We start from the raw sequence: 22,080 nt of genomic DNA on the forward strand, positions 1-22,080 counted from the left end.
GAACTTTTTTCTGCGACGCGATTTACCTGCAACATTCACATAACCCGACTTTCACAGCCACAATGGTCAACACATCACTGAAACGGAGACGGACCGAGGAGCAGTTGCGCGGAAAGGTGCCTAAGAAGGAGAAGAGAAAGGTCAAGAAGCAGAAGAACTACCACAGTTCGAGCGAAGAGGAAGGCGGCGCGCGCGATGCTCCATTGCGCGGAAGCAGCCAGGAGCCCGAGGAGCCATTCCAGCCGTCTGGCGTCAATACGACGCTACCTGGAAAGCAAGAGCTCTCGAAGCAGCAGCTGAGAAAACAGGCGAAGTTCGAGGCCAAGAAGGCGGCACAGCAAGCAGCAGCGGCAGAGGAGTCTTCAGCCAGCGACGACGAAGAGGAAATCGAAGCGGCGCCCGCGCAGAAACCTGAGCCCAAGTTCAAGGCCAGCATACCTGCACAGGCCCCGGCCAAGTCGGCACTCAAGAAGACTGCGCCCGTCGACCACGAAGCGCCATTGCCCAGCGACGCCGAAGACGATGTGGAAGAGTTGGACGACTCTGAACCTGAGGCGGATGAGTTCTCTATTGCCGACTCCGAATCAGATGCCTCCGAGACCTCAACCACGGCCGCGCGCAAAGTACGGAAACGGAACGACCCCGAAGCCTTCGCCAACTCCATCTCCAAGATTCTTGGTTCGAAGCTGACGACATCGAAACGCTCCGAGCCAATTCTTTCCCGCAGCAAAGACGCCGCCACCGCCAACCGCGAGCTCGCCGACTCGAAACTTAGCGAGAAGGCGCGACGACAGATCGTTGCTGAGCGGAAGGCGGCGCAAGAAAAGGGCCGCGTGAAGGACGTCCTGGGCCTGAACGACCCCAACGTCAGCACCGCTGCCACATCAGCGAAGGAGAAGGAGCTCAGGCGGACGGCACAGAAGGGTGTCATCAAGCTTTTCAACGCCGTACGAGCGGCGCAGGTCAAGGGTGAACAGGCCGAGAGGGAGAGCAAGGCGGGCATGGTCGTCGGTATGGACAAGAGGGAGGAGAAGGTCAAGGAGATGAGCAAGCAGGGTTTCCTCGACATGATCACCGGAGGACAGAAGAAGGAGGGTAGCGTGGAGGCCTGAGGACGATTCTATATGCACAACTCGGCGTTTGGGACAAAAGAGACATAGTTTGAATATGTTCATGATACCATATACTATACATAAGTTCAGAGTCGTACTCAACGCCAGTTCATCTGCAAGCGGAGTGTTCGTATAATACATGTCGTCTCGAATGCTGTATGCGATATGACCCATAATGCCTTCCAACAGATGTCGTGCAATATCTCCCCCAAGATGTCTTCGCCACGGATAAATCCCCTATCGATGTCACGACTCTTCTCCCAAGTCATTTCATTTGCTGTCGAAATCGCTAGCCTGCAGATTCCTCGTCATGCTCGGCAGTCGCACGACCAGTCCATCGAGCTCCTTGCTCATCTTGACCTGACACCCCAAGCGACTCGTCTCGGTAAGTCCAAACGCCAGATCCAACATGTCGTTCTCGTCATCATCCGGCTCCTCCATCTTGTCGTAGTAGGCTTCGTCTTCTACTATGACGTGACATGTTGAGCATGCGCAAGAGCCACCGCATGCGCCCTCCATTTCTATGTCGTTGGCTTGTGCGATGTCGAGGAGGTTGTCGCCGTCGGCTACTTCGAATGTGGAGGCATGGCCATCCTTGTCTACAAATGTGACTTTGCGTCTAGAAGGTGTCAGTGGTTGAAGTTGCTATGGTTTGGACATGTTTTGACGCACTCTTCACCCGGTCGAGGTGGGTCCAGGTGACCGTGGCGGGATGCGGGCGATGAGGAAAATTGGCGGCGACTCTGAAGCCATGACGGACTTGTTGCTTTGATAATGGTCGATTTTGATAGTGTAGACACTGCGGTTGTCTGTGTCTGAATCGATCTCCGACATGTCGCTGCCGTCCAATTGCTGGCGAACCTCCTCGGACTCGACGATGCGCCTCTTGCGCCCGCTATCCTCCCCTCCAAGGCGTTCACACAAGCTCTTCTAGCAGCCATGATGCCGAATTGATATTCGCTAGCCGGCCGAAATTGCGGTCTAGTAGGAGAAGGAGACACGGAAGCGAAGGGGTTGCAGTGTTTGCCGTGTCACAACGAGTGAATGCGCCGATAATTCCGAATGCTGTGAGACGTCAGAAATGTTGACGCACAGGCCATGCATGACCCCGGTCGATCTACCCAGCGCATCCACCACCGCGGGTAAGAAAACGATAAACATCGCCAGCCTCACGTAATCTTTACCCCAAAAACGACAGATAGAATGGCGACCTCTCGCGATGCCCCGAACCCCCTACGACCCTACTACATCCCGCCCTCTATTGGCCCGCCGCCCGACGTCCCGCAGAACCAGACGTCCTCGTCATTACCGCCCGCTTTCAAGCCCAGCAACAGTAGCAAATCGAGTCTGGGCAGCCAGGCACGCGACATTCTTTCCGACCTAGACTATGACTCGTACTTTCCAGAGGCCTCTCCTACAGTAGCCGGGCATGCGAAGAAACTGCTTGATCATGCTCTGTGGAACTACACGAGCGTCCTGCTCGCCCAACCATTCGAGGTCGCGAAGACGATCTTGCAGATACACGAGGCAAAAGGACAGTTGGCAGGCTTGACGGGTGAGGAGTTCGGCCACAAGAGCAGACCACAGAGCTTTGCGAGCGGAAAGTTTGAGGATGTATGTATTGGGCACTGGAGGGGCTTTTGACATGTGAATGTGGGCTAATCGATGCAGTATCCGCCCTCTGATGAGGAGTCTGACGAGGACTCGCCAGGATACTTCACATCTACTGCCCCGCGCATTATCCCCACGTCGCCGTCCCCATATTCGCCGTCTGTCTCACGATCGGGCGTCTCAGAATCGAGGTCTCCACGACGACGCCAGCGACGCCTCGATAGCCGATCCCGGTCACGAACACCCACACGGCCTCCACCATCCGCCGTACGGAAACTAGATCTCAAGCGTCCAGACTCACTCCTCGAAGTGATAGGACAATTGTGGCAGAAGGAGTCTGCGTGGGGTGTGTGGAAGGGCACCAACTGCACTTTCATCTACAATTTCCTGCTCAAGACGACCGAGGGCTGGTTCAGGAGTCTGATATCAGCTCTGCTGAACATACCAGACCCAGGTCTCGTGGGCTCAGCAGGAAGTGGAATTGGAGGACTGGACATCCTAGACAGCCCAAGCCCACTGACGTCCCTCGGTGTTGCTGTCGCTGCTACAGCCATCGCAGCCACTCTCCTCGCACCCCTCGATATGGTGCGCACACGCCTCATCATCACCCCCATCTCATCCTCTCCACGATCTATATACCCGTGCCTCTCTCTTCTGCCCTCTTTCTCCGTCGCCCCCAGCCTCCTCCCAGCTACCATAATGCACGCCTGCGTCCCCACTCTCATTTCCTCCTCAACACCGCTCTTCCTCCGTTCAACGCTCAGCATCGACCCTATTCTTACACCGACCACCTACTCCTTCAGCACTTTCCTCTCCTCCATATCCGAGCTCTTCATCCGCCTTCCTCTCGAGACCGTCCTTCGCCGCGGCCAGGTCGCCGCACTCCAGGACCACGAAACCCAGCGTCTGGCGTCTGAGTACCAGGCCCCACCCAGCCGTGCTAAGAGCCCGGCGTATGGTCTAGACAAACCAAGCTCTTCTGACCAGAGCTTCAAGACTATCGTGGAGCCGGGTCAGTACAGGGGTGTGCTGGGCACTATGTGGTTCATCGCTCGCGAGGAAGGCATCAGTGTTTCTACACCGAATGCTGCTAAGGCGGCGAGTGCAAAAGCGATGGGTTTCTCTAGGCCGCCGCGTACAAGGAAGGGTCAGGGTATGCATGGGTTGTGGCGTGGATGGAGAGTGGGTGTTTGGGGGCTGGTGGGGATCTGGGGTGCTGCTGCGCTTGGAGGTGGCGGCGGTGAGTTCTAGACTGTGATATTGCAAGTTAAGCACTAGGCCCTTGAGCGATGATTTTACTTGGTAGATTATGTTGTTTTGTCATGATGTTCGTATGCGCTTGTTGGGCGATGCTATTTACACCACTCTTAGCTGATGTTGAACGAATGTTCTCTGTTCACCCAACTTGTTGTTCCAAATATTTCCTAAATTCTTGCATCATGTGATCTAATTCAATAAATCTCCCCGCTATGCTATGGCTGTGTAGCCCTACCAGATTGAGTGGTGTGGTGCTTGTTATTTTTCTAAAAACTAACAACGGTATCTAGAAATGGAAAGTCTGACAGCGCACGGCATGCCAACTCACAAAAGCGGGGCGATTGTACTACGTAAATGTCGCAAACGCAATACAAAGCTGTCAAAGATGCTCTCACAGAAATATGCTATCATGGCTTAGCAGTAAAGCCCAGCACGTAGAGGAGTGTCCCAGATGCCCCGATCAATGGTTTTGCTTGTCTTGACTGGTCTAGCCTAAAGGGGTCTAGCGGTTCCCCTACATGGAAGTACCGTACCACCTCACTTCTTATCAGCCACCACCACGTGTTGATTGTGAGCGTCAGCTTCGGTTGGCGCTTCAACTATGGTTCACCAAAGACATCGAAGCAAGAGAAAATTTCGACACGTAGACTTCCATCGTTCATACACGCATCGAAGCTATCGCAATCATAGCGTATACCAAAGTACCATCTCAATGACCTACCCGAAGGACCAGACCGCAGTCTGAGTCAAAGCGTACTCGGTTCGTCATTTATACATACACGCCTGGGAAAATCTACCAATATGTCAAATCCCTCCTCGCTTTCAATCCACCCAGCCGACAATGATGAACTCTCAACTATGGTCTCACAGGTAAACTTGAGCGGCAATACAGTCAGAGTCGCACATAGCGCTGATGTCACAGAGATAAAGTTTTTGGAAAGAAATCTACCGATTCGCCCCATGAGTATTCAGTCAGCAAGTCGCTTGCTCTCACTGCCCTCATAAATACGCCTGTTGATATGCCATCACATGCATACCTCGCCCGAGCTTGGTATCGAGTTCATTGCGGCATTCTTCAGCCGCAGGCAGCTGCAGAAAAATATGTTGGACGAACTTAATCCTGCCTTCGATCTCGACAACTACGTCAACGAGCATGCAGAACCCTGTCGCCACGAGCCAAGCATGTTTGTCGGTGTGGTACCACCCACGCCTCGATCTCACATCTTACGGCGTGTGACAGTATTTGCACGAGTACTGCGCACGGATCGAGGATCCCGCTGTTGCTATAACTCAGTCGCTGGGCTTTTCCCTCTATATCTGAACGCACTCAATGTGAGACTAGCTCCTCACAACCATGCAGATGACTACGACGAAGAGTTTCTTTACGGCGACATGAAGTCAAGGCCGAATCGCCTTTTTTATGATCATGTAGTGGAAGGCAAAGTGAACTCCGAAAACATGAAGCTCAGCCTTCCTGGTCTACAGAAAGAGGATGATGGAAGAGATAAGACAACGCGCCCCGAAAATATCATCATACCAGGCACAGAAATCTTGTACGGCATGCATATTACGGAGGATAAGGCGGGTGCCCAGACTGAGAGAACATGCGGTTCCGCCCAACGACAGAGGGATCAGGGGGCGCAGTGGCCACGCGCTGAACGGCATGGATTCCAGGAGTTCCATCAATGAGAATATCGGATACAACGAAAGCGAGGCGCTCGCGTTCGGCTCACTACCCGAGCGTGCTGGTCGAACCCGAGGAAAAGAGACCCAGCCAAACGGAGTGTTTCCTTGTGAAATGACATGAACTGGGTTACATGTCACAACTAGCTGTTCCTTGAACAGCCCCACTCCGTTCCCTTCTCTTGCCAGATGAAACGCATTGCAGTGAAATTTCTGCCTTATCGCGTATCTAACGTATCCAATGCTCATGCACCGCAGATTGTGTACCACACCTGGGCAACACAAGGAAACGCTATCCGGACGTTGCAATCAAATTTCCGGCTTGTCACGCCACAAGAGACTTCAAGAGTTCTCACAGAATCTCACAGAATCTCACATAACTTGGCACCTGTCAGCGGGTCTATCGCGGTCACTCTCTGAACGATCTGATATCGTTTGCGCGCAGCTCCCGACGTCCATGTTCTGCTCCACTAGCGGGTCCGACATGGTGGCAACGACGGCGGTCGCGCAAACTTTCCACACGGCATGCTAGGCATCGGCATCGGGTGGAGCTGGTGTTGACAGACAGCGGCCCGTACGTTACGAAGTATAACCACCGGCACTCAACTCCTGGTCCGTGCACGCAACCACCGAATCACAGCCATGGAATTCCTCTTTCTAACACTTTTCTGGACGAAATGGGCGTCGAGTGTTTCTAAACGAAACGGCGCTACGCCTGTCAAGCATTTCACACAGGAGACCAGTGTTTCGCCACATCGCGGACTGCAATGAAGTGTCAGTAAACGACCTTGGCAGGACCCGTAGAAATCACATCCGCATTGACTTTACTTTCCGAACCAGCAGCTTCCGTGCCTCCTTTCAATGAGTCGCATGTTTTCACAAGCGCTGCTATGCTTAGAACGGCCTAAGGATCACGGTCATGTCCACTTCCCAAGCGATCCAGAACACCCACAATCACGGAAGGAAGACTGTAGTTGTCGATGAAACCTGCGTCCTATCTCCTGGAATTGCTACAACGGGAAATTGTCGTCCGTTGGAAACCAGGTCACCGGTGTCTAGGCGCCTGGCTTGCATGAAGATGTTTGGTACAATGCGTGGAGGACTTTTGATATAAGAATCAGGACGACCGTCCAACATCTACAACTCATCAGCAAGCAATACATTCGTTTCAATCGCTTTCTACACTCGCTTTTCAGCACTTTACATTCGTTCCTTCACTTCTTTTTACCAATTACTACACAAGTTTCATTACTGCTAGCCAGAATGAAGTTCTCCGCCTCCGCCATCGTTCTCAGCGCCGTCGCCCAAGTGGCCACCGCCCACTACTTCTTTGACACCAACCTCATCGGTGGTGTTGCCCAGCCGCAATTCAAATACGTCCGCCCTTCTACTCGCAAGGTCGCGTACAACCCCATCAAGTTCTCCTCCAACCCGGCCGCCGACATCCGTGATGGCTCCACCGCCGACGGTCCCGACATCGTCTGCAACCAGGGTGCCGCTAAGACTGGTGGCAAGGTCCAGGTTCTGACCGTCAAGGCCGGCGACGACGTTACTGCCAAGCTCGGTGTTGGTGCCAAGTTCCAGCACCCGGGCCCTGCCCTGGTCTACATGTCCGCTGCTCCCGGCAGCGTCCAGTCTTACGACGGATCTGGCGACTGGTTCAAGATCTTCGATGAGGGTGACTGCGGCAGCGGTGACTTCACCAGCAACTCCTGGTGCACCTACAACAAGGACACTGTCACTGCCACCATCCCCAAGGACACCCCCGACGGCGAGTACCTCGTCCGCTTCGAGCACATTGGTGTTCACCGCTCCCACGTCAACCAGCCCGAGCACTACGTCTCCTGCATGCAGGTCAAGGTTACCGGCGGTGGTAGCGGCAAGCCTGGCCCCATGGTCAAGTTCCCCGGTGCTTACAAGGCCACCGACCCCTACGCCAACTTCAGCATCTACAACGGCCGCAAGGCCTTCCCCATGCCCGGCCCTGCTGTCTGGAAGGGCGGTGCTGCCGCTGGTGGCTCTTCCTCTGCTCCCGCCAAGGAGGAGGTCTCCCCTGCCCCTGCCGCCCCCGCTGCCCCTGCTAAGTCCACCATGGCCACTGTTGTCGCTCCTGCTCCTGCTGCCCCTACCAAGGAGGCTGCCCCCGCTGCTGGCTGCGCTTCCATGTACGGACAGTGCGGTGGCAAGGGCTTCACCGGTGCTAAGTGCTGCGCCAAGGGTAGCTGCAAGGCTGCCAACGACTGGTACTCCCAGTGTGTCTAAGAAGCTAGCTCGTGTGCTAGATTTACTCGGAGATTTGTGTATACTTCCCATTCTTTGTGTCTATAAGCGAGGCGTTGCATTAGTGAGCCTCTGTTTTCTTGGGCACGGGTTCTCTAGTAGAACACCCCTTTAACTTTCTGCTTGCCTGGTTGATGTGGTTCAATCCTATATCATAGCAATATCACATCATTAGTCTTTATTCCAGATTCCCTTTGCCTGTGCATTTTTCGTATGAGAGTGAATAAGAATACTTGAGACAGGTGTACAGGAATGTAAAGGTTCTTCCCATCTCTATAGCCATCTGCCCAAATTATGGGCCTTGATATTCAGCGAAACCTGGAACGATAGAGGCATGTACTAATGACACTATTCAGAACTCGAATGGTTGACCATTAATCGACAAAGGATCCGAGTAGATTTGCATCGATTCCAACTTTTCTTTCCAGTCTGCTTGGTCCTTGGGAAGATCATGCGCATTTTCGATGCGATCTAGTATCTCCTCGTACAGTTCAGCTGGTAGTCGTCGACCAAAAGCCAGGTTGAGATTCCGTCGATGCTCTCGCCGCAAATCGCGCGACACGAGTGGTAATAAGGCATTGATGAGAGGTCCCTGGAAATGGAGGGCATTCATACCTGACAAGGACATATCAAATTAGTTGATGTGATTACGTGTTTAAGTTGATATCTTACCGAATGTTTCACCCGTGATGAAATAGTTTAGATAGAGAAACGCATGGGCACAGTCCAGCGGGCGTTCTGGATACGGCTCGGCTCTGGGCTCCTGGCTCAGTAGAATTTGGAGGAATGCCTCTATTTCATCGACCGGCACGGAGCGCTCGAACAAGTTCAGTCGCGCTATTCCCAAAACGTCCATGCGCAATATAAGAGCAAGTGGAAAGGCTCTGACATTGCCGCGCGGTACCTGGGCCATTCGCTTCAACTCGAGACAAACGCGTGATGTAAAACGCGCTATGGGGATGTCGACGTTTGGGCTGAGTCTGTAACCTGCGAACCATGCGTAGTCGTCGTCGTCAAAATTAGAGTCCAAATCGTCTGAATCACTGACTTCTGATGCTAAGTCCCAGTCATCGCCAAAATAGGTATCGATAACATCCACAGCAGAGCCCAGGTATTCATGACGTCCAGGGGTATCGAGCCTTTTCATGACAGCGATCCAAAACGACGCAGCCATCTTATCTTCGCCTTTGTTTGAGAGATGTTTGTATTGAACAAGGCTGATTCTTACACCGAAACTGGCGAACAGGAGTTGAGATTCCAAGTAAAGAGCCCAGCTTTTGAGTTGGAGTGGGGTCCAGTGAGACACCGGCGCATCTTCTTCTAGTGGGTTTTCTGATCATAGCAATAAGCACATATCCAATATCTTGGTAGGTGAAAGCTTTTCAACATACCTTTGCTTGTCAGAGGCGAATCGGCCTCCCAATACCGCTCTCTGGCAAGATCACGGACTTTGCCGGAGGCTCCTCCTTGGGTCTTGAGATCTGTACAGAGTTGCTCCAGCTCAAGCACGAGATCGTGTGTAATGTATCGCAATCTGACATGGTGAGCACACTTGCGCGCCGTCTTCCACCGATCAAGCAATTGCGATTTGTCACTCGTGTCTCCGAGCTCTTTGCATACCCTCACAAGGTCTTTCAGTGTGCGCGTCTTTCGCGTCTTTGGTGTGTTGCTATGAGAATCGCGTCTTTTGCGTTTGCCGTTGCCTTTGCTAGACAATTCGGCGGTTTGAGCTGAAACAGACGTAGTAGTAGGAATACCACCCACGCTGGCGAGACGTGCCCGATTAGCTTGGATGAGTGCCGATAGTGAAGCGGAAAAAGCCTCGAGTCTCCCGGTGCCCGATGGTACGTTCGTAGATGAGCTGGCTTGCATCGTGATCGCGAAGTGGTATATATATTTAATGAATGTTTCAGGTGTGCTGAGCTGCTCGTGCGGGTCTCAAACGTAAGCTTAGATATGGGAGAAGATAGAGATCAAAACTCGTAAAGAGTAGCCGCAAACATCGTGGATAAGGCCGTCTTATGACTGGAGAGACATGTCGGATACGATTACTGTGCCGCAGTGCTGAATGCATGCTAGGCTACAATAGGCAATCCCTTGTTGCCCAACCCCGGTCCCCGCGGATGTCGACATGCGATTAGGTGGCTACCAATTGAGCTTCATACCACGGCAGACTTCATCTGATGGTGTTTTGATTGTGAAGTGATAACGTGAGGAACCATTACTTAGGGAGGCGCGCCGGAGGATACCTAGGTAGCCTTGCTGGCACGTGCTGGGTGTGACGTCACAACTCCCGAGGTCTAGTCCGTCGAGAACACGCGCCCGCCAACAGCTGGGGCATCCGCATCACTCCGGGTTTGTCGAATGGATTTCCATTCTCATTCAATCTCAAATTTGTTGCACATTACGACCGACAGCAAATGGCCTCATACTCGAGGACTACTAAGATGCGGTAGTGTCGGCGATCGCGAGATCCCACAGCCCATACATTACCGGGAGTGCAGATACCAAAAAGTCAAATCAATACATCAGAAGCAGAGCGTAATTGCTGATCGCACGTATTGCCCCACTGTTGACCCGTTTCGCCTTCTGCTAATGTAAATCTTCTTTTGCCTTCGCTACCTAGGGACGAGGTCGTTTCTCGCCTGTTGTTCAATGCGAAATCAGTGAAAGTCCGGCGTAGTGCGTGGTGCCTGGGTTCTGCCCTAGGCTGCTACACAGCTAGCTAGCCATAAACACTACAGATTCCCCTAAAGAGAACATCGGTGTAACAGCGCAGATAATCTTACTATTCCACCACATAATGTCAACCCATAGTGTGTCCTCAGTGGCTGTCACGGATTCCCCTTTTCACGGTCGCAATGTGTCTCACACCAACACGGACGACGTAAAGGCCGCTTCATTGTTAGGCCTACCAGCTGAGCTACGCCTCAAAATGTACGCCGAGATGTCGCCTCCTCTCAACGGCCATATCGCAGACTACCAATCTTTTTTCCTCTCTTGCAAAAGGCTCAAGGCTGAAGCCGAAATCGAGGTTGTCCGAAACATGCAACACTTCCTCAAAGACGTAAAGAGTACCTGGGACAAGACATATGGCGCACCGCTCCGCATCAATATCCCTATTCAGGTCGATCAGATCACACATGTCGAGATCGGAATCCCGACGTCAATTCTGCAAAAACCGGATACGTTTGCCAGGTTTCCAGCCGCTTTTGCGCTCTTGCCTTCCTTGTATATCGCTCGTCTCACGTTTATATTCTATGACGATAAAGACGGCTGGGAGGACATCACTTCGTTTGCTCATAGAGAACGCGCCCTCGGTTTTTTTCGATTTGAAGATCATTTATCAGATATGGTGACGAGAGACATGAAGCTCTGCCTCGACAACGATACCGAGTCACCCCACGCTTCCGGCAGCAATGTCGATGAAATCAGATTCATCTGGGAAGATTCGCTGAAGTCAGTCACGAGTACTTCTTACTCTGAGAGGGCCAAGGGTCTTGGATATATGGGAGCCTATGAGCTTTGGTACCTAAGGAAATCGACAAGTTCTCGTGGCATCTTTGGTTTTTTCTGGAAAAGGAAGCAGCCTTAAACGTACTATCCAGTATCGCAAGAGGAACTTGGCTGTGTTCGCAGTTCTATGTGTTATCAGCGGTCTACGCACGGACTCGATGTTTAGCACCAGTACATGCTACATCTGACTAGCAGATATAAGACATCAGAAGCTAGTGTCTTGGGGAGTGCTTTCCTGTCTAGAGCCAAATGGAAACATCGTAAGCAAACAACATGAAACACCACAGTATTGTCAATACTACTAGCTTCATTGCAACCATTCAGATTTCGAATACGCGCTGTGTTCTTGGTAGACGTTGGGCATAGAGCAAAGAACTTTGAGTGTATGGAATACAACATCGCGGTATGTTTCAGCTTCAGCTCTTCTCCGGCTTGACCTCCAAAGCATACTTACAGCATCACGCTACGAGCATTAATAGACTAAGTACTCAAGAACAGTATGGACGCGGAAGACCCAAGCGAGCCTGGCGTTAGCAGTCGCTCTGTGCTTGCAATTGATCGACCCACCGAGAAGCTGGACATAGCGGGTCATACTCGACCCCTCGGCAGTGAGTCAGCTATGAAGGATAGCTCACCTGCTACGAAAGGTACGACACAGTCTGCCGGGAACCTCATTAACATCACCGAGCTGTTAAGCCTCTCGTGCTTCCAGACAACCGCCACAGGAAAACCTCACTAGTGAAATCGCCTGACTTGAACGTTGGTAGCGAAGGCCCATGAAGCATACTATACTGAAATGCATGCAACAAACAGAGGCATGTAGCCGAGATAGTGGTCCAGAGCTTTTGGCTTGAATGACATGTGAAAATCAGTCTTGCCGAAACCGTTGATTGATGAAAGCCGTGACCGTCTATGACTGCTCCGCTCATGAGCTCGGGAGTAGCGTATCCGAAGGTAGCGCCGCGGATCTGTAATTGTCAGAGCTCTGGAGCGAATGAACCTTGATTTACCCGGCAATATCTCCAGCTGCAACTGACACAGTAAGCAAGGCGCGCATCGTGATAAGCAGCCAGGTATGGCAGGTCGGTAATAAAGTTGACGGATGTGGGCATGCAAGTCGTGTCGTGCGACATAGCGTGCGCGAATGGCCGCGCGCACGGAAGCGGGGCATCTCCTCCAAGCGACGGCGCTTTCCCGGGTCGATCATCATAAATAGTATATGACGGCCCCCATGTTGACATGGGATGCCGTTCATCACCCCTTGCTTCTGCTTCGATCATACCTACTATGGCAGACTCAAGCCAAGAGGCCGAGCCTCACAGCCTTTTCACCTTTTCACATGTCGCAGCTGCAGCAATCACCTACCTAATCGTCGCAAGTGCTTACCACTTCCTCACAGCGCCATCACCACCATCGAGCATACCATGGATGGGCTACGGCAAAGGCTGGATCGCCGACTTTCGCAACTTTACTGCATTGACAAAGAGCAAAGAATGGCTGTTGGCTGGTTACAATAAATACAGCCGCGACGGCAAGATCTTTGTGTTACCCGCGACGCTTGGCATGCAGGCTGAGATTGTCATGCCTCAAAGTCAAATGCGCTGGATGTTTGACCAACCAGATTCCGTACTGAGTGCGCATCAAGCGCATTACGATTCTCTGCAGGGCGATTATTCGTTCATCAACCCTTACATCTTGAAAGATGCCTACCATGAACATGTCCTTCACAAGAGCCTTTTTCGAAATCTCACTGCGATCATACCGGGTCTCGAAGAAGAGGTGCCACGAACGATTGCCGACGTTTATGGAACAGATACAGAAAACTGGAAAAAGCTGGACGTCCTGGAGTCTTTCATGGAGATGATTCCAGTATTGACCAACCGCATGCTTCTTGGAGAGTCACTGTGTCACGAGAAGAAATTCTTAGAAGCGGTACTGAGCTATACCAAAGACGTCATTCGCAATCAAGCTCTCATGTTTCTTGTCCCAAAAGCGCTGTACCCCATCGTCGGAATGGTGTTAAGTCTGCCTGTCAAGTACCACTACTGGCTGTCTTCCAAGTTTACAATACCCATGATCAAGCAACGTATCTCAGATTTCGAAAAGAAAGATGCCGGAGATCCTGAGTACAAGAGTTGGAAAGAGCCGAATGACTTCATCACATGGAGCTACCGAGTTGCGCAGGCCGAGGGACGACCTGAGGAGATGCAACCCGACCGCATCGCTAAGCGCGTCTTGCCCCTCAACTTCGCCAGCATACACACGACGTCGATTACCGCCTTCGAAACCATTGTCTGCATACTAGGCTGTGAACCAGAAGTTGTCGAACAGTTGCGCGAAGAAGCGCATCGCATCTTCCAAGAGGAGGGAAGTTGGACGAAGAATGCTCTTAGCCGTATGTACCGCATTGATTCCGCTATTCGCGAATCACAGCGTGCCTCGCCTATCGGCCTTACGTTCGTACATCGCAAGGTTGTAGCGAAAGAGGGTGTCATAACACCGGAGGGTGTGCATCTGAAGTGCGGAACGCTTTTTTCATGTCCATGGGGGGCGATGGCCCTCGATACAGACATGACCGAGAACCCAGAAGAGTTCGACGCGTTCCGATACTCGCGGCCGAGAGAAGAATACGAGGCGATGAGCACGGAGGAGAAACAAAACGTTGATGCGCTGAAATTGAAGCAGACGGGCCTTGTCACTACGGGTGTGAATCATCTTCCTTTCGGTCATGGAAGGCATGCTTGGTAAGTACTCTCTACTTTGACTTCAGAATCTTTACTAACAATGATGCAGCCCTGGACGCTTCTTCGTCTCTCATGAACTCAAGATTATCTTCGCCAACTTGCTACTAAACTATGACTTTAAGCCACTTGCGGAGAAGCCCAAGAAGATGTGGGTCATCAGATACAAGGTTCCTCTGCCAGTAACGATCGAAGTGCGTCGTAGGAAGAGTGCATGGGCACCTCAGGCTACCTCATAGGAGTCGCGAGGACTATATAGTAAGGTGCGACGAACTCTTACACACATAACACTGGAACGCTGCTATATAATTGGAGAATTTCGGGTTCGTCGTGTTGTAAATAGTAATTACATGCCCACTGAGGCTAACCACATTCCCAGCTCAACACCCAATTGACCCGGCTGATCATACATGACGAGATGCCCCGCCCCCTCAATCTCCACCACTTCCTTCGTCCCCAGCGCCTCCTCCAGCCTATGCGCATCTTCCACAGGAATCCAGTTATCTTGCTTTCCCCAAATGATCTTTATAGGAAAACTTCGCCTCACCTCTGCATACCGCCCCTCAACCTCCTCCGTGCTCCGATTCGCCGCTTGACACAACTGGCGGACGAAACCTTTCTTTCCACCTTCTGCGAGCCATGGCCCCTTGAGCATGCTCATCGTCTCAGCATCCAATGTAGTATGTGCAGCGTTGCGGATATATGATTCGAGGATACCCTCAAAAGCTAAGTCAGGTAAGTTTTCGAATGCCGCAGGGTTCTCTGCCACGCTTTTGAAGAGGGGTTGGCCGAAGGGGCCGATGGCGACGACGTCGATTAGGCAGAGACTAGAGTAGTGGCAGTCGTGTAGTAAGTTGGCACGCAGGCTCATTAGTCCGCCGTGGTCGTGAGCGACGATTTGTGGAGCTGTCCTCCATGACTCGGTCTTTTCCCAGTGTTTGAAGAGGGCGGCGAAGGCTGAGGTTTGACGAGCGAGATTGCTGTCTAGTCTCTCCACTTCGTTCTTGGGGTTAAAGTCGACATCAGGAAGAAGTTGTTCGATGGGTGAATCGCCGAAGCCAGGGTTATCGAAGAGGTAGACGCGGTATTTGCGTGATAAAGCCAATGCGAAGGGTGCCCAGACGCGGGAAGACCAAGGAGTTCCATGTATGAAAATGATTGGTTGTGATGTTGTAGCGCCCAGCGACGTCCATTTGATATCGAAGGTATGTGTTGAGGATTCGAAGTGAAATGTATTATTAAGGACAGTTGGGTCGCTCGATGACGGCGTCATATTCGTGTTAGCTTTGGAAGCTAGGTATCAGATGAATGTCAACTATGAAATATGGTGCCAGTTGTATGTGGATGCACATACAGGTAGATGGACAGGTTTGTATACCTCCCATATGCATGATATGAAGGCATCGCGACCCATTGTAGATTTGCTTGCTCCTACGATTGACGCTCATTCAAGATGTGCACGTCATGTCACGATTCCTGTGCTGGAAAATATACGCTTATCATACGTCGCTTCCACAGCAAGAACATTGCTATATGTCAGCACTACACCTGCATTCCTGCGTCGTCATGGAAGGCCTGACGGCCGCATGTCTTGAAAGTGACCAATCAGAGTACCTGCGAGCAAACATCGCAGGATATGCCGACAAGGAGCAGATAATTGTAGAATGCGTTTCAAGCGCCGAGGGCGTTTAGCTGTGCTGCTCTTCGCGCAAGATCATCATTGCGCCATTCGGGGTCGGCTTGTTGGTGAGCGGTGAGGCTGCTGATGTTGCGTCTCGATGGTATCTATGCTAGGCACTTGGAGTCGGACGAATTAGCGACGAAGGGGGAATGTGATGCGGAGGGATCTTGCTGCATGCGAAAAGATGTCGCGCCGGTACGCTTGCTGATTCATGACCATTGCATAAAAGTAAGCGACGCGGTGGAAGTGAACGACGTACGATGGAATTCGGTGGGAGAGGGCAATCAGGCTCGAAGCGAGCCACGATCCGTGCCACTGTGGTGCATGCACTGACTTCGGTAATCCCCTATTTACTGTCATTGACAGTCCAATGTACCGTTTCGGTTGGATTGACCTGATCGAAGAAGTTGTAAGCGCTCGGGAAGTTGCTAACTTGTAAGAACTGAATGTGTGCTATGAGGTTGTTTAGCTATGCTGCTACTGCCAGTACTGAGCTCCAAGCTCATCACCGAGCTTCACATCATCGCCCTCAACGACAATCTTCTTGACCACAACTCCTACCACGTCCCATTTGCTGTTCGTCTCAACAGGCAAACCAGAGTCCCTGCGCTTACCAGCAGCATCTTCATTGCCAACCTCGCGCACGACTTCCCAATTATTGTTGCCAATGTCGACAAGCCTGGCGCGTTTGTAGCTCGCGTTGGAGACCTGGCGATGGGCGACGACGAAGCCGGCCTCGTCTTGTTCCTTGATCCACTTCCTGGCCTCCTCATCTTGCCAGACTTTCTGGAGTGCGGCATCGGCATCCTTGAGTAGTCTCACACTCTGCTCGTCCGCCTCGATTGTGCCAGCCTCTGTGCCCTTGTCGAGCGGCTTCTGTAGTAGGTGCGTGCCGCCGAAGCTCTCGACGAAGTTTCCGTTCTCGGCGTTGAAGAAGATGACGTCTTTGTACCTGAGGAAGTCAGTATACAATACACGAGTCGTGTGCATAGACTCTGGCATACCATCGTGTGCCAATGTCGTCGTAGTCGCGGTCTTCGAGGGCTTTGGACGTGTACTTTGACGTTCTCGAGACGAGCTGGCCGCAGGGAACCTTGTCGGCAGGGAGAGGCTGGGGTAGAATGGCGAGCTCGGGGATGATGGAAGGAGACAGTGGGCCGTCAAGGTAGCTGGGTCGGCGAGAGTACTTTGCTGCCATGATGAGGAGCTATAGCTGAAGCTGTAGTAGTGATCTGAAAGTAAGTAAAGTGCAATTGAGCCGTATGATTAGCTGGAAAGTGTCTTCGAAGCAAGCTATGTAGCTGTACCCAGATGCGGAGATGCCCTCGTGAGGGGTCAGCAAGCTTTATGTGATCTCATTGTACCACCGCTCTGGTTGGCAGGAAACCCCGCTCGCCATGACCACGATCTTCTCAGGTCACGCTCATGCTACGCTACCAATTTCTGGTACCTTCGAAATCATCCCAGTGATGATGCGACGCGTACCTGCAGCTGAGTGAGTGGTGTGATGGATCAGGTGGCCATGATGAGGTCGGAGGCATGGCGTGTTGTTGTACCTGACTACTCGCGTCAAAGTGGACCCGGAAGGACGCGGCCGACCATCCCGGGCTATCTTCGTCGCACACGCACGCAGCGACATGTCAAGCATCACTATCATCAACAGAAGATGCATCGAACCAGAAAATCGATGAGAAGAGTTTCCATTTCTTGAGCGGAGCTAGTATTCTTTTTTTTAATCATTATTTACAGCTTTTGGCGACCCCCATGGTGATCAGCCGCGCAGCTCCCCAACCATCATATGGACCCCGGCTTCATCGCCATAGCCTTCACGAATGCCTCCATCATCGGTGGACCTTTCGCGCTGATCCCCTGCTCAATGTCTAGATCGGGATCGGCTTTACCCATTGCGCGTCTATAAGCTTCGCGCTCACCAATGCGACCCAGCCATGCCAAAATGCCCGGGTAGTCGGTCAAGTCCATTGGCTCAAACTTGCGCATCGTTGTGAAGCACCACCCCGTCATGGTCTCGGCAGCAGTGAACTCCTCGCCTGCAAGCCACTTGTTGTTTTGAAGACGGTTGTCGATATGGCTCAGCATCTTATCACAACGTGCGACTTGGCCCTTGTAACGAGGGTCGTCTTCGCCAACCATGCCGCGCGACATACCCCTTCTGAACAGTCCAGACTGCAACGAGCCATTCGCGAAATGAAGCCAGTAGAGGTAGTCTGCGAAGTTCTTGTCTTGCGGCCTTAGGGCCAACCGTCCGTTACCATACTTGTGGATGATGTAATCGGTGATGGCGCCAGATTCGGCAATCTTAACGGGGTTGGATGGATCGGTAAGGTCTTCAAGGACGGGTGAAGCACCTATAGGGTAGACCGCCTGAAGTTCAGGTGGTGACAGAAGAGGCGAGCGTTTGTACAGCTTCAACTCGTAAGGAATGTTGAGCTCCTCGAGGAGCCATGGGATGCGCTCCCCTTGGCCGATTTGGAGGTGGTGGACGATGAGCTTCGGTAATGACATTTTGTGTTGGAAGGTGTAATGACGGCTCGTGTGAAGGAATTGGAGCTCTTCAACTGGTCTTATATTCCGAATATATTCGGTCACTCGGTGATCGACGTATCCGGCAAGGACCTAGGTAGTATGAGTAGCAAGCTCCGCTGACTCTGATTCGGCGACTTGCAGCTCAGATAGTGGAGGCTGTGGGTTGTGAACTCCATTGCGCTTCGCAAACGTCGCAATTTATGTCGGATCGGAATTTAGGCATCCGCAATTTGGGTTGTCGAGACTTACGCCCTGCATCCGCCAAAGTTGTAGGTCGACGGTGTGCTGACAAAATCTCAGTCACGTGTTGCTCGGCCGAACTCCGGAGCACCAACGCTGATTCGCCAGGCACAAACTCGGAGAGATTCATCACACACCAAAGGGGACTTTTCAGATGCATCGCGATGTCAGCACTACAGTTCTAGACATGTGAGGAACCAGTCTTTGTGAATCCCGACGTTCCGTGTCCTGTTTGCTCGATGAAGTTGAACAGGCATCGACTTTTGCGCGACGATCTCAAACATGAAGGCGCCAACAATGTGCCATAAGCAGAGATGTTACGATCTATCTGCACCATCACAACAACACCCCTTCAGGGATGAGCGCGTCATCTGGAACACTCTCCCAATCCTCGCACACCTCCCCCAGCCGATCCCGCAGTGTCCTGTCGACTTTCTTCCGATACAGGCTGACAACACGAACAATCGCATGCTCCTTCTCATAAGCTGTCTTGACATGCGATCCCTTATACCTGAAAGTTTCGAAGATGTCTTGATCCCACTCAGTCTGATCGCGACCAATGCGTGCATAGCTGCCTGTGTATCCGAGGTTGTACTCAATCGCTCCGCATAGCATGTCAATAACTGCTTCAACAAGCTCGGGGTCGGATAGTGTTGCAAGATTACTATCCAAAGCGTCGTCATCACCCATTGCCTCACAACGGCGAAGGTATTCAACGGAGAGCGACTTCCAAACTTCGTGGTCAATACGGTACAACGCCACGACCTGACGGACAGAGTACATGTAGTCTCCGAACGGTCCCTTGCAATCTTGACGATCAGATAACCCGGTTAAGCAGCCCCAGAGTGGGAAGCCGTCCAGCCAGTGCAGCTCGACCAGTCTCTTTACATGGACAAACTTCTTCGCATGTAGGCCGTCATCAGTCTCCTCTTTCTCCTTGTCGAACTCAATGTGCAGTCTTGAAGGTGGAATCTCGACCGCGTTTTCACCCCTAGTGAATGCCTGGTAGAATCGCAGGAATGGGAAGAAGTCCAGGTTCCGGACTGTCCATTTGATCCACAGACCTTCTCTCACCGTGGAGTAGTAGAGGAACAGGGTTTCGGAGAAGATCGCACGATCGACATAGGAAAGCATCGGAAGGTCGTCGACTAGGTTGCCTCTGACATCGATCTCCAGGACACCTTTCTTCATTGTTCTGTTGCCCGACCTGAATATGCCTTGGTCGTGGTTGTTTTGGCCATCTGTCACCCTCTTTGATGGCAAAGTATACATGTCGTGCTCCAGTTTGTACAAGTAGAAGGCTTCGTGGGCGCCAGCTGTAAGTCCGTCCCTCGAACGAGTTGCGAGCTTGACTCGTCTCTCTACAATCTTTTCGAGCGCAACTTTTCGGGCGGCATCTCGCACTCTATGTTCTCTGGTCGGCTTTCGCGCACGGATCTCTTTTACGCGCTTTTGCCGTATGTTGCGGTCTAAGAAACTCTTGCTTCCCATTGATCCCCGATAAACCCGCACTCTTTTCGTCATATCAGGGTTCCTTGTCGTCCTCTCGTTGTCCAGGCAGATGTCGTATATCATGTTGCGAAGCTCACCGGGTAGATCTAAGAATTGGAAGAACGGCTGCCTCTTCCTTCTAAGATTGTAATTCCTGACGGTCATTCCTTGCTTTTGCCGAAACTCCACCAAAACTTGGGACCACAGTAACTTCGCACTGGCTACGTCTGTTCGACGCTGTTCTTAAGTTTCTGTTAATGTAGTCGCGGACCATGGTCTTTTCAACTCCTCGAGCGCAGTAGAGCAGATTGCAACAGCTGGTGTAGACATGGTTTACGAATTGTTGGTTCGTGGTCTACTACATCCAAAACTGCAGGCCTATAAATCGTTCATGCGCTTTGTTTGCTATGCTTCCAGAATGGAATCGCGACGGTTTGCGTAGTTATAGGTCACAACTAGCACATACATGAACATACTGGATACGGCTAAGAAGCGCCAGAAACCTTGTGCTGGAGAGGTGCAAAATAATCGACTAACATGGTGGTCGAATACTACGAGTATGATGAGGATCTAAGCACGTAGCTGAACAAGATATCTTGCGTGCATTATCGTTCGCAGCTGAATTTGACTATAGACGAGTACAATGTGTATTGAAGAGAACGACATGCCGATGCGCTATCAAGAAGAGACTAGGGCTCGTGCGTATGTCAGCTCAAACTGAAAGTTGTAATGCAGCGCGATCTTATTCACCAAAACCTTGATGTCTTCGCAAGAACCACAGGGTTTTCTACTGGCAAATATTTCTACCACTTCTGGCATGCTGTTTACAACGCCACCGTGAATAGGCTTCTTGTCTTTGAACTGATCCAAGCTCAGACTAGCGGTCTCCAGAAAATGATCGACACACAATGCCATCAGCTGTGGTTCGGCATGCTGGAAGTAAGTATGGTCATAGGGTGATTCGAAATATTTGAACATTTTGTAAGCTTCCGCGGCCCAATATGAAGAGTTGATGTAATCTTCGTGACTAAGCTTCCCATTCTTTGCAAGATGATCTTTCAAGTCCATGTACGCGATGGTTGGTCTGCTGTACTCGGGTACCCAAGTCTGATACGCCGGCCTGGATCCATAATGAAACGTCCTTATCAGGTCAATCTGTGTGTCTAACGTTCCATCCTGGAGCTCGACCACGCGAAACTGGAGGCTTTTATCGTTTCTTCGTCGAGATAATGCAGATATCTGGGGTTTTGCTATATCCAAGTCTGTCTTGACCTTCGATAGCTCCGCTGTTTGCGTTTCGAACTTCTCGCTGACGTCGACCAGCTGGGCTTTGGTTGTCTCAAGCTCTGCTGTTAGCGATTGGACGCGCTCTTCGGGATTTCTTCTGTTGACTCCTGTGGCCGTTGAAACGGTGTTTGGCGTTGTGACAATACGTTTAACGCGTCTCCGTCCAAGCGTAGGCTTAGTGACCGATTCGGTATTCGGCTTGTAGCTTTCGGCCTCACGCCGCAACTTTTCGATCTCGTCTTTCGCTTGATGAAGCTCGTCTTCGACTCGTTGCAGTTCTTCTTGCGTTTGGGCGAGTTGAGACTTGGGGGTGATACTGTCTGCCCCTCCCTCGTGTGAATCCACTCGCGAAAGCTGAGCAAACTTAGTGGACGCGAGATCGTCTGAGCAATCGTCCTTGGCGTGTTTATCGAGAGAAGTATCATCCGCGAATTTGCTTTCAGGCGCCTTACTCAGTACAGAACCAGGTGCCTCATCGGTTGAGGTGATTACACCAAGCCTTGAGAGTCTCGCGATGATGTGGTCTAATTCTGTCATGGTAGTTGTTGGGTATCGTAGTATTGGTGTTTTGAGATAAATGAGTATGTATTCTGAACTGCTTCTGAGGAAGAGGGGAAGATGAACGGACATAAAAGGG

General features: G+C 51.7%; 11 protein-coding genes across 11 annotated transcripts; 5 read left to right on the forward strand and 6 right to left on the reverse strand.

Annotated features, from left to right (window-relative positions):
* Positions 1-62: 62 nt before the first annotated feature.
* Positions 63-1,112, forward strand: J4E90_003736 (uncharacterized protein; the record flags this gene model as incomplete). The annotated part of the gene is made up of 1 exon (XM_051433303.1): positions 63-1,112. One exon carries the CDS (start codon positions 63-65, stop codon positions 1,110-1,112), a length of 1,050 nt encoding a protein of 349 aa, XP_051293201.1.
* A 270-nt stretch (positions 1,113-1,382) lies between these two features.
* YAH1 (mitochondrial matrix iron-sulfur protein) lies at positions 1,383-2,053 on the reverse strand (the record flags this gene model as incomplete). Its single annotated transcript, XM_051433304.1, has 2 exons — positions 1,383-1,731; positions 1,785-2,053. 2 exons carry the CDS (start codon positions 2,051-2,053, stop codon positions 1,383-1,385), a joined length of 618 nt encoding a protein of 205 aa, XP_051293202.1.
* Positions 2,054-2,315: 262 nt separating this feature from the next.
* On the forward strand, positions 2,316-3,974 carry J4E90_003738 (uncharacterized protein; the record flags this gene model as incomplete). Its single annotated transcript, XM_051433305.1, has 2 exons — positions 2,316-2,726; positions 2,784-3,974. The coding sequence occupies 2 exons, from the start codon at positions 2,316-2,318 to the stop codon at positions 3,972-3,974; spliced, it is 1,602 nt and encodes a 533-aa protein (XP_051293203.1).
* Positions 3,975-6,926: 2,952 nt separating this feature from the next.
* J4E90_003739 (uncharacterized protein) lies at positions 6,927-7,925 on the forward strand (the record flags this gene model as incomplete). The annotated part of the gene is made up of 1 exon (XM_051433306.1): positions 6,927-7,925. One exon carries the CDS (start codon positions 6,927-6,929, stop codon positions 7,923-7,925), a length of 999 nt encoding a protein of 332 aa, XP_051293204.1.
* Positions 7,926-10,878: 2,953 nt separating this feature from the next.
* On the forward strand, positions 10,879-11,538 carry J4E90_003740 (uncharacterized protein; the record flags this gene model as incomplete). The annotated part of the gene is made up of 1 exon (XM_051433307.1): positions 10,879-11,538. One exon carries the CDS (start codon positions 10,879-10,881, stop codon positions 11,536-11,538), a length of 660 nt encoding a protein of 219 aa, XP_051293205.1.
* Positions 11,539-12,534: 996 nt separating this feature from the next.
* On the forward strand, positions 12,535-14,439 carry J4E90_003741 (uncharacterized protein; the record flags this gene model as incomplete). The annotated part of the gene is made up of 3 exons (XM_051433308.1): positions 12,535-12,541; positions 12,808-14,203; positions 14,253-14,439. 3 exons carry the CDS (start codon positions 12,535-12,537, stop codon positions 14,437-14,439), a joined length of 1,590 nt encoding a protein of 529 aa, XP_051293206.1.
* Positions 14,440-14,546: 107 nt separating this feature from the next.
* J4E90_003742 (uncharacterized protein) lies at positions 14,547-15,473 on the reverse strand (the record flags this gene model as incomplete). Its single annotated transcript, XM_051433309.1, has 1 exon — positions 14,547-15,473. The coding sequence occupies one exon, from the start codon at positions 15,471-15,473 to the stop codon at positions 14,547-14,549; it is 927 nt and encodes a 308-aa protein (XP_051293207.1).
* An 885-nt stretch (positions 15,474-16,358) lies between these two features.
* J4E90_003743 (uncharacterized protein) lies at positions 16,359-17,079 on the reverse strand (the record flags this gene model as incomplete). The annotated part of the gene is made up of 2 exons (XM_051433310.1): positions 16,359-16,833; positions 16,886-17,079. 2 exons carry the CDS (start codon positions 17,077-17,079, stop codon positions 16,359-16,361), a joined length of 669 nt encoding a protein of 222 aa, XP_051293208.1.
* Positions 17,080-17,675: 596 nt separating this feature from the next.
* On the reverse strand, positions 17,676-18,683 carry J4E90_003744 (uncharacterized protein; the record flags this gene model as incomplete). Its single annotated transcript, XM_051433311.1, has 2 exons — positions 17,676-18,515; positions 18,675-18,683. 2 exons carry the CDS (start codon positions 18,681-18,683, stop codon positions 17,676-17,678), a joined length of 849 nt encoding a protein of 282 aa, XP_051293209.1.
* Positions 18,684-19,001: 318 nt separating this feature from the next.
* Positions 19,002-20,321, reverse strand: J4E90_003745 (uncharacterized protein; the record flags this gene model as incomplete). Its single annotated transcript, XM_051433312.1, has 2 exons — positions 19,002-20,282; positions 20,316-20,321. The coding sequence occupies 2 exons, from the start codon at positions 20,319-20,321 to the stop codon at positions 19,002-19,004; spliced, it is 1,287 nt and encodes a 428-aa protein (XP_051293210.1).
* A 513-nt stretch (positions 20,322-20,834) lies between these two features.
* Positions 20,835-21,980, reverse strand: J4E90_003746 (uncharacterized protein; the record flags this gene model as incomplete). Its single annotated transcript, XM_051433313.1, has 1 exon — positions 20,835-21,980. One exon carries the CDS (start codon positions 21,978-21,980, stop codon positions 20,835-20,837), a length of 1,146 nt encoding a protein of 381 aa, XP_051293211.1.
* Between the last annotated feature and the right edge of the window lie 100 nt (positions 21,981-22,080).

This window comes from Alternaria incomplexa (genome assembly GCF_024043165.1).
Source record: "Alternaria incomplexa strain BMP 0042 chromosome Unknown scaffold_4, whole genome shotgun sequence".
NCBI classification, from domain to species: Eukaryota; Fungi; Ascomycota; class Dothideomycetes; order Pleosporales; family Pleosporaceae; genus Alternaria; species Alternaria incomplexa.